The following is an 11,207-nucleotide window of genomic DNA, read 5'->3' as shown; positions in this document are numbered from 1 at the left end:
GATAATCCATTTCTAGCACTGGGGGGGTGGTGGTGGTGGTTTGAGAGTTGGGATAATCCATTGCCCGTGAGACGATGGGTTCCCAGTCCGGAAGTGAAGTCAACCTAGGCGCCGCCATATGTGTTATCTGATTGGAGCCCGGAGCTCCCGCGGGGCGTGGGGGATGCTCGCGAGAGGAGCGGCGAGGGAGCTAGGGAGAGGATAACATCGTAGGGTCCGCTCCGCCCTGCGGCTGGCCCGCAATATGTCGGCTCTGGCGGTGGCGGCTGCCGCCGGGTTTGCGTGTAGGGGAAGCGGCCCCGGCTCCAGCTCTGGTTCCGGCTCCTCACGGGGCTTTTACTTCAACACGGTGCTGTCGCTGTCCCGCTCGCTGGCCGTGCAGAGACCCGCTCCCCTGGAGAAGGTGACTGGGCGGGGGTCGGGTCCTCCCTTTGCCCCTCCCACCCCTCTTGGGGTGGCAGGTGTCATGTATGTGGGGCGCCAGGGAGTGTCACGTATGTGAGTTGTACGTCATGTATGTGGGGCAGCGTGTGTCCCGTGGCGGGCGGGGACGTGTCATGCATGGAGGTCGGTGCGCGCCCTGTGGTAGGTGTCATGCATGGAGGGAACAGGGTTTTATGTCTGGGGGTGCTGCGTGTGTCATACATGTTGGGAGGGTGGGGGGACGTGTGTCATGTGAGGCAGCGTGTGCGTCTCCTGTAACGAGCTGGGTGTCATGCCTGGGGATGTAGTCAGTGTGTGGTGAAGGCGGTGTATCAGGGTTTCTATGTCTCTATGTAGATGCTGGATCCATGCATAATATTCATGTAGCTAACCTATAGGGAAACCAAGCTAAGAAGAGCTTGACAGAAATTGGTTTCAGGTTATGAACGTTGATGAATGTTCAGTAAGACTTTCAAAATATCCCAGTGGTTTTGTTTTTGAAGAGCACTTGCTGCGAGAAAGTTTTCCCCAGATACCAAAGGAACTTAGTTTTTTAAGGGGAATTAGCACAGGGGTTCTCAAACTGGGGGTTGGGACCCCTCAGGGCGTCATGAGGTTCTTACATGGGGGGTCACAAGTTGTCAGCCTCCAGTCGAAACCACGCTTTGCTTCCAACATTTATAATGGTGTCAAATTTATAAAAAAAAGTGTCTTTAATGCCTAGTATTAGTATGTAGTGGAGCTAGGAATGTATAAGGCTAGGTTGATGGCAAGTGTGCTGTTGCAACAGTTTTTTCAGCATAGTTAGACTAGGCATAGGAAGACTAGGGTGCTGAGTAGGACATGGTACCTGCGGAGCATCAGTTTGGTCTAGGACTTTAGACCTATGGGTATGTCTTTGTTAGGCTTCTAACCTTGAGTTAATTGGCAATCAGTTTTAAAAGGTCTAGTGAAAGCAAGCCTATGAGAGCAAAGCCTAAATATGTGACTGTTAGGCCTGGAATAGGTCCTTAACGCAGGTGTTTAATGCTCACAAAGAACAGTTGGCTTGTAGGAGCTCTTTTTGTTTTGTAGTACATAACAGTGATAAAATGAGAAGTTATAATTTACTAGATTATTATTGCATATAAAATTGTTTGAACTAAAACATAAATTAATGAGTAGTTAAGTTTTCCAAAATGAAAATTCTGCATTAATGTAAACAACAGTATCTGACTTGTCCTTAGCCAATTCTTGTACATTTTTAGAATTAATTTTGTTTGATGGACCACCAAGACGTCTATCTCTGATGTGGTAGTCAACTAAAAATAAAGTCCTCTCATTACAGATTCACCAGTATTTAGAGTGTTTTATGGGAACCTGGGTTAGGATTATTATTTGATTTTAAGGGATGCTGTTAGATTATTTAATCGGTAAATAAATTTGTTGTGTTAACTACCCAAGATTACTAAAAATAAAGGAAAATGACTTTTTTTTACTATTTGAACAATTTTATGCAATACAGAAGGTTAATTGTCAGTACGCTATGAACAATGTAGTTAGGCGATAGGATGTGTTCATAGGATCATCGGCAGTACTGTGATGGTTAAGGTTCCCAGAATTAGATCAGTTTGTGGAGGATAGGTCCATTAATGGCTATTAGACAAGATGGTCAGGGATGCAACCTGATGCTTTGAGTTTCCCTAAACCTCTGACTTCCAGAAACTGGGACTGGATGACAGGGGATGGATCACTGGAGAATTGCCAAGTTCTGTTCATTCCCTCGGAAGAATTTGTCATTGGCCGCTGTTGGAAGACAGGAGACTGGGGTAGATGGACCATTAATTAGCCTGACCCAGTATGGCCGTTCTTATTTTGTTACAATGAACAACAAGTCCCAGGTGGCAGTCATGAGACACAATGCCTAACTTCTTTTAAAAAAAACTATTTAAAATGCAGGCACTTTGTTAATATAACAAAAATTTACATTTATGCCTACTTTCTATACAACCATCCACTTCTGACATGTGCATTCAGAAACTATGGCCCTATCAGTGATTATGAAGTCTTAAGATAAATCGGAGCCCCAGCATACAATATAGTTCTGTGCAGAAGACCAAACATACGGAGACTACCAGGCACAGAGTTTACTAATGTGAATGCTTATTTCTCATTTAAGTAAACTACTCAGAATATTAAGCAGTATCCTTGGTATTAACTGTTGGCAGGAACAGGCTACTAGACTGCAAGCCCAGTGGAGTAAATTCCAAGCCTCCCCAGTTTTCTTTACACTGATGGTGCTTACCGGACAATGTCACCTTCAATTTTGACCCAAAATAAATTTCATAAAAATAAATATTTTCCCAAAGTGCTTGAGAACAGAACTATAACAACTAAAGAACCTTAAAGTGAAATTCAGTGTGTGGGGGTGGGAGAGTGAAACTGATTTATTTTCTGTTGTCCTTAAATTGTGGGAAATGCAAAAAGTAAACAAACAGCATAAAAATAAACTGGATTTTTTTTTATTTCACATAATAACCTATGGTGTTCTTTTAATAACATCAGTCAAAACAATGTCATTTGTGTGGTATGGTAAAATATTTTAACAGTAAGCAATGCTCAACCTTAACCATCACACCTGAATGGTGTGGAGAAAGCTTTTTTGGTGGCCACTGCACATTGAGCAGATTTAACCAGAGAACTATCGACGATGACTCCAAGATATTTCTGGATTGATAACAGCAAATTTAGACCCCATCATTTTATATGTATAGTTGGGATTGTGTTTTCCAGTGTGCATTACTTTGCACTTATCAACACTGAATTTCATTTGCTATTTTGTCACCCAGACAACCAGTTTTGTGAGATCCCTTTGTAAGTCTTACCTAAATCCAAAGTGGACTGCGATCTTGAGTAATTTTATATCATCTGCAAGTTTGCCACCTCACTGTTCACTTTTTTTTTAGATTTTTTTATCAATATGTCGAACACCACAAGATCCTGGGGGGACACTGCTTTTATGCTTCTGTATTATAAATTAATGCATATTGTTTGGGAACCTTTTTAAAAACTGTTCAGTGTTAGAGAAGTTTGGATGAGAGAACCATGAGATACAATGATTTGAAAATCTGAATTGCAAATGAAATGACACTTATCCAGTAAGACATATTGAGTACTCTTATATAATAGTTCATAATAAAAATAACTGTTTTTTTTCTTTCTGGTCTTACAGTAGAAAATATCCCTTTTCGTATATTAAAATACTTGGTCAACATTTTTTCAACCTGACTGCCTAAAGTTAGGCACTTAAGTAAGAAGTGACCTGACAGACAAAGGTACAGAGCACCCCTTTTAGATAGCATCTGTTGACATCAGTAGGATCTGTGGGTGCTCAGCACCTTTGAAAGTCAGGCCATTTTGATGACTTGCCTTTATATGTTTCTCCTTTTAGATAATGTCCACTTTCGATATGTAAAGCAGACATCTGTGAGATTTGATATATTCTGTGCTTGTGTATTCAGTAGATATGAAAGCAGATACTACAGTAGTAGGCAAGGTAATGATAGAATAATACTTAGCTCTGGCAGCTTGTTCTGTTACGTGGTTACAAGGGTTTGAACAATCTGTCCCACCCAGCTAGGCAATACTGCTTGCTTTAGCAATACTGTGTATGAAGAAAGCATCGCTGTAGCAATGACAACATCTGCTTCCACCCATGGTTAAGAAAAGGTTTCTGTATTCAAGGGAGATGAGCAAATATAATGATATATAGCCCTACTGTGTGTTTCTTGTACATCCAGAAACCCAGTGAATTCAGTGGAAGGGAGTTTTCAGTGCACAAGGAATGCAGGATTGGGCCCTGTCATATACTATATGATGTTTATGCAAAGTTTCAAGATTTCCAGAAAGACTTCTTGGAGACCTAAAGACTATGCACTTGTAGAAGAAAATTGTTAATTTACCCTAACTATAAAAGTGAACAGTTGGTATCCATTCTTTCCTTTCTTACTAAACATCATTCTTCACTTCCACTGGAACCTGGTTATTTTCATTAAAAGACTGAATAATAAAGGACATTTGGTGTGGAATTGACTCTTTGAATTGACTTAATGCAGTAAACTCAGTGTTCTGCCCTGAAAAACATTAGTGATGGCACTGGGGGTTACCCAGAGGAAATTGTGGAAGCCCCATTGCCTGATCTGTTTAAAAAACGAGATAATGTACTGTATGGAAGAACCCTGCTTTGGCAGGGGAATGACACAATGACCTTCTCTGATTTCTAAGAATTAAAAGCCCTAGGTTTTCATTCGGTTTTCTTAGGCTATATCTACATTACAAACGAGGGGTGTCATTCCTGTGCTTGTGTGCACATACTCAAAGTAGTTCAATGAGAGCTAGCAGAAATATAAATAGGAGTGTAGCTTCGGTAGCATGGGCAGTGGCAGTGGAGGCAGTTTCAGGTGGGTTTGTACTTTGCACAGCTCAGCCATGCCTCTGCTGTTGCTGCCCATACTACCGTGGCTCCGCTTTGAACTAGTGCGAGTCTGTGTGTGTGAGCTAGTTCATAGTGTAAACACCGCCATAGGATCACTTGTGGGTAGTGGCAGTTTTAATGTGTGCATTATGTGTTCCTCAATGCGGTGTTCTAACGTTCCTTTTTTTTTTCCTCTCCTCTTTCTGCAGGTACAGAAGCTGCTATGTATGTGCCCAGTGGATTTCCATGGGATTTTCCAGCTAGATGAGCGCCGCAGAGATGCTGTGATTGCTTTGGGAATTTTTCTCATTGAGTCTGACCTTCAGGTACAACTTTCTCCCTCATTTTAACTTTCTTTAGCTGAAATACTTTTGAATAAATCTCTAAATGGGATTGGTTGGTGAATGAAATGTAGGTATGGCAGTTACTTGCTTGAAATAAGACATGGCAAAGTATGGAAGTGAACATAGCCTCTATCTAGACTCGATATTTAGAAGGGTTCGCACAAAAATGTAATGTGCAATTGCTTGCTTAAATTTTCACACACATTATGTTTGAACATATATCTACACCTGAAAATCAGGCCCATAATTTCCTTTTTATGCATGAGGGATTAGGATGAAAACATATATATAACGCTGTTTATGTTGTTCACTAACATTCATCTTAAATGTCTGGCCTCTCTGAGACAGGCAGCCATGATGTTTCTGTGAGCTGATGCGAAGGCTTCGGTCTGCCCTAAAGGTGGTGTCATCTCTAGAAGGAAGGAGATGTGATGCCTTAAGTGCCTGATCCAAAATCCATTGAACTCAATGTGAATCTTTTCATTGACTTCAGTGGGTTTTGGATCAGGCCATAAGCCACTTCTGTTTTAGCCTCCCCCTTGGTTGATCTAGATCAGGGGTTAGCAACCTTTCAGAAGTGGTGTTCCGAGTCTTCATTTAGTCATTCTAATTTAAGGTTTTGCGTGCCAGTAATACATTTTAACGTTTTTAGGTGGTCTTTTTCTATAAGTCTATAATATATAACTAAACTTTTGTTGTATGTAAAGTACATAAGGTTTTTAAAATGTTTAAGAAACTTCATTTAAAATTAAATTAAATTGCAGAGCCCCCTGGACCGGTGGCCACGACCCGGGCAGTGTGAGTGCCACTGAATTTCAGCTCACGTGCCGCCTTCGGCACGCATGCCATAGGTTGCCTACCCCTGATCTAGATGAATGTGATATTATTAACAGCTTTGCTGTTTTTTTTGTTTTTTAATTTTGTGATGTGAACTCATTACTAAGAACTGGGCAAACCACATCACTTGTAATGGAACTTGGCATTTATATGATGCTTTATGTATTCAAAGCATTGAACAACTGTTAATCCACCCCCTGTGAGGGAAGTTAGTACTGTCCCTAATTTATACATTAGGAAACTGAGCACCTGTATTGAGAGGTTAAGTGATTTGCTCAAGGCTATGGAATGCAACAGCGGCAGGGCTGGCATTAGAATTTGGGAGTTTCCACTGTTTTAGCAATCTAGCAAAATGATTTTCTGCTTCTTGTTAGACTCAAATCAACATACTAGAGACAAAAGATCAAGGCATATAATCAGCCCCAAATTGCATGATAGACCAACAGTGTCCTGTCTCATTTAGCAATTGGTAGGATGGAACAATTTTATCTATAGCATTGGACTAGTTACATGATTTACCTTATCTGTATTAAGTCTGTTATGCGATATTTAGGCAGCCTGTAAGTAATCATTAGATGACTTGAGTTCTCTATATATAGTCACTTTACCCTTCCTCTGCATGACTAATGTGTATTGAAACTGTTACTCAATTTTTATCCTCCATTTCAAACAAATGTTTTCTCTTTCAGCACAAAGATAGTGTGGTTCCTTATCTTCTCCGGCTTCTGAGAGGTCTTCCCAAAGTACAATGGATAGAAGAAAGCACTGCACGAAAAGGCAGAGGTGGTTTTAAGTTTTACTCTTCAGAGTATGTGCTTGGGAAATTGTACTCAGTTCAGAACTTAGTTTGAAGGGAAGTGATCAGCTCCCTTGTGCTTTTAGCTGTTGCCATAACTGCCTGTACTGGAAAGATACAGCAGTAAAATTGATTGTTCTTGAGAGGCCAGAAAGGAAGTTGAATAGCTCATACCTTTCCTGATGACAGCTTAGCGGCTTTCCAGATAATTTGATACCAGTCAGTCACATCTTCAGGGCTAAGTTGTTAGGAGACAGTCTAATGACTAGAGCGGAGAGTGATAGTCAAGATTATTGGGTGCTATTCCCAGCTTTGCCACTGGTTTGTTGTTCAAACTTGGGTAAAACACTTAACTTCTTGGAGTCTTAATTTACCTATCTTTAAAATGGTAGAGAGACTACTTCTCTACCATGTAGGGGTATGTAAGGTTTAGTTTGCTAATGTTTGTAAAAGTATTTTAAAATCCCAAAAAGCTCCTAATTAGAGTGCATGCTGTTGTTTGTTTGTATTAAATTATGCTTGACATATTTAGGATTTTCCCTTTTCACAGCAAGGCTATAGAAACTGGAAACTCCTATTTTTTCCCTTCTTCTGGAAAGACTTAGCCCACCTGTCTGATATGTTTTTCTTAAGGCATTTCTCTCTCCTTTCAAGTCTCACTTTCCTATCAGGGAACAACTCTGAACTTGATAGTTTGCAACTTTCTGACATCAGCTGGTTTTTGTACTTTCCTCTCCTACTGAGAATGTCCAGCCTTCTCTGTTTAAATCCTCTTAGAATGAGTTACTCAGGTTCTTTTCAGATTCGACTTAGTTTCAGCAAGGATTGGTAGGGGTGCTTTATTAAAATCTTTGCCACCTGAAAGTCACATTTACTCAAACACGGTTAGCTTTTTTTTGTCCAAGAGATTCAAATGATCATAGAATATCAGGGTTGGAAGGGACCTCAGGAGGTCATCTAGTCCAATCTCCTGCTCAAAGCAGGACCAATCCCCAACTAAATCATCCCAGCCAGGGGTTTTGTCAATCTGGACCTTAAAAGCCTCTAAGGAAGGAGATTCCACCACCTCCCTAGGTAACCCATTCCAGTGCTTCACCAGCCTCCTAGTGAAAAAGTTTTTCCTAATATCTAATCTAAACCTCCCCCACTGCAACTTGAGGCCATTACTTCTTATTCTGTCATCTAGTACCACTGAGAACAGTCTAGATCCATCCTCTTTGGAACCCCCTTTCGGGTAGTTGAAAGCAACTATCAACCTCCCCACCCCCATTCTTCTCTTCTGCAGAATGAATAATCCCAGTTCCCTCAGCCTCTCCTCGTGAGTCATGTGCTTCAGCCCCCAATCATTTTTGTTGCCCTCCGCTAGACTCTTTCCAATTTTTCCACATCCTTCTTGTAGTGTGGGGCCCAAAACTGGACACAGTACTCCAGATGAGGCCTCACCAATGCCAAATAGAGGGGAATGATCATGTCCCTCGAACTGCTGGCAATGCTCCTACTTGTACAGCCCAAAATGCTGTTAACCTTCTTGGCAACAAGGGCACGTTGTCGACTCATTCAGCTTCTCGTCCACTGTAATCCCTAGGTCCTTTTCTGCAGAACTGCTGCCTAGCCACTTGGTCCCTAGTCTGTAGCAGTGCATGGGATTCTTTCATCCTAAGTGCAGGATTCTGCACTTGTCCTTGTTGAACCTCATCTGATTTCTTTTGGCCCAGTCCTCTAATTTGTCTAGGTCCCTCTGTATCCTATCCCTACCTTCCAGCATATCTACCACTCCTCCAAGTTTAGTGTCATCTGCAAACTTGCTGAGGGTACAATCCACGCCATCTTGCAGGTCATTAATGAAGATATTGAACAAAACCGACCCTTGGGGCACCCCGCTTGATACCGGCTGCCAACTAGACATGGAGCCATTGATCACTGCCCGTTGAGCCCGACAATCTAGCCAGCTTTCTATCCACCTTATAGTCCCTTCATCCAGCCCATACTTCTTTAACTTGCTGGCAAGAATACTGTGGGAGATCATATCAAAAGCTTTGCTAAAGTCAAGGAATAACACGTCCACTGCTTTCCTTTCATCTGCAGAGCCAGCTATCTCATCATAGACGGCAGTTAGTCAGTGTGGATGTCTAGTGTCGGGGCTCGACCCTCTCAGGCACAGCTGTGACCCAGGGCGCCTCACTACAAACAGCCAGTAGGTCAGGGTCCAGACCCTTCAGCAGGGCGTTGAGCGAACAAACAGTCTATAAGCCCCGGCCCTGGGTCAGGGCGGGGCAATCAGCAGTTAAAGCTCAGCCTCTTCAGCAGAGGTGGAGCAAACAAACAGTAGTTCAGGGGTTCAGACCCTCAGGCAGGGGCTGAGCAGACAAACAGTACAGTACATAAGCCCAGGCCCTTGAGCAGGGCGGGGCAGCAAGCAGTTGACTAAGGTAAGTTCAGGCTCCTACGCCTGAGCGTTGATGTGAGGGGGAGACTGCCACCCGGGAATGGGGTGGCAGGGGGGACACAGGCCCACCCACTCCACTGCATTCGAGCCCGGGGCCCTAACAGCAGCAGTCAGTCAGCTGCTGGGTCAGTGGGGATCCTGGCCGCAACACACTGACATTGGCTCAGGGTCTGCTGCAGCCGGACTAGGGTCGGCTACCCCCGGGCCACTTCCACTCTCCCCCTCCATTGGTACCTGTACATCCCCAGCGTCTTCTGCAGTGTCCCACACCATGGGCTCCTCAGGGTACTGAGCGCTGGGTAAGCCGGGCTGCTCCTCAGGATACTGGGCGAGGGGAAGCTCAGGCAGCTCCTTTGGGCGGCGAGCCCAGGGCAGGCTCGGCCAGTCCTCCTCCAGGTAGAGAGCCCGGGGCAGGCTCGGCCAGTCCTCCTCCAGGTAGTGAGCCCGGGGCAGGCTCGGCCCAGCGGGAGCTAGAGCACTAGCGTCTGTCCTCTCCGGCGGCCAGCGGTCAACTGAGCGCTGGGGCTGGGCCTTTATACTTCCTGTCCCGCCCCTTGACTTCCGGGGGGCGGGAACAGGCGGCGGTGGCTCCGCCCACTGTGGCGTCCGTTCTGGCTTGGCCCTCTCAGGCGCAGCTGGGACCAAGGCAGCTTCACTACAGTCAGGCATGACTTGCCCTGGGTGAATCCATGCTGACTATTCCTGATCACTTTCCTCTCCTCAAAAGTGCTTCAGAATTTGATTCCTTGATTTTTCAAGGGACTGAAGTGAGGCTGACTGGCCTGTAGTTCTCTGGATCCTTCTTCTTCCCTTTTTTAAAGATGGGCTCTACATTAGCCTTTTTCTGGTCATCCGGGACCTCCCCTGATCGCCATGAGTTTTCAGAGATAATGGCCAGTGGCTCTGCAGTCACATCCGCCAACTCCTTTACTACCCTTTGATGCAGTGCATCCGGCCCCATGGACTTGTGCTCATCCAGCTTTTCTAAATAGTCCTGAACCACTTCTTTCTCCACAGAGGGCTGGTCACCTCCTCCTCATGCTGTGCTGCCCAGTGCAGCAGTCTGGGAGCTGACCTTGTTCGTGGAGACAGAGGCCAAAAAAGCATTGAGTACATTAGCTTTTTCCACATCCTCTGTCACTAGGTTGCCTCCCCCATTCAGTAAGGCGCCCACACTTTCCCTGACCACCACCTTGTTGCTAACATACCTGTAGAAACCCGTCTTGTTACTCTTAACATCCAATTGTGATTTGGCCTTCCTGATTTCATTCCTGCATGCCTGAACAATATTTTTATACTCCTCCCTGGTCATTTGTCCAAGCTTCCACTTCTTATAAGCTGCTTTTTTGTGTTTAAGATCAGCAAGGATTTAACTTTTAAGCCAAGGTGGTCGCCTGCCATATTTACTATTCTTTCTACACATCGGAATGGTTTGTTCCTGCAACCTCAATAAGGATTCTTTAAAATACAGCCAGCTCTCCTGGACAATGATGCTGTTGTCTTGTCTGCACTCCAGTCCATTATTGTCACCAGTGGATAACCTGTCAGGGTATAATGTGGAAGTTAAGTTGTTACTCATCAGCATATCCGGCCTTGCAGCCTATGTCAGTCCTGTCCTAGGGCTTGATCTTGCAGCCTTTATGATTATTAAACAATTGGGTTTCTCCTGCATGTTGGGAAGACACTGGCTTTTCTGAAACAGTTATGCTAGCTTTATAGGTTGTTGCAATAGTGACTATTCCATATTAGCAAATCTTTCTGCTTCTGTTGCGCTTACTCCTTTTTCTTTATTGCATCTCTCATTAGTTCTCAGACTTGGAATCAGTATGCCTTTCGTTCTCGCTTTCTTTCAACACTGGAATTTGTTCATTGTCTGAATCTTAATGCCAAATGATTACTTTATTTTCA

General features: G+C 43.8%; 1 protein-coding gene across 1 annotated transcript in view; it reads left to right on the top strand.

The window, feature by feature from the left end:
* Window positions 1-214: 214 nt before the first annotated feature.
* PI4KA (phosphatidylinositol 4-kinase alpha) overlaps window positions 215-11,207 on the top strand; it is a 95,787-nt gene continuing 84,794 nt past the window's right edge. The window contains exons 1-3 of the mRNA XM_044989390.1: window positions 215-403; window positions 5,086-5,202; window positions 6,747-6,840. Of these exons, the coding sequence (XP_044845325.1) occupies window positions 245-403; window positions 5,086-5,202; window positions 6,747-6,840 (370 nt within the window). The 5' untranslated portion in view covers window positions 215-244. The remainder of the gene's footprint in view (window positions 404-5,085; window positions 5,203-6,746; window positions 6,841-11,207) is intronic.

The sequence above is a fragment of the Mauremys mutica genome, chromosome 16 (genome assembly GCF_020497125.1).
Source record: "Mauremys mutica isolate MM-2020 ecotype Southern chromosome 16, ASM2049712v1, whole genome shotgun sequence".
Taxonomy (NCBI): Eukaryota; Metazoa; Chordata; order Testudines; family Geoemydidae; genus Mauremys; species Mauremys mutica.
Note: the sequence above shows the minus strand (reverse complement) of the source record. Positions and strands in the feature narration are given on the sequence as shown.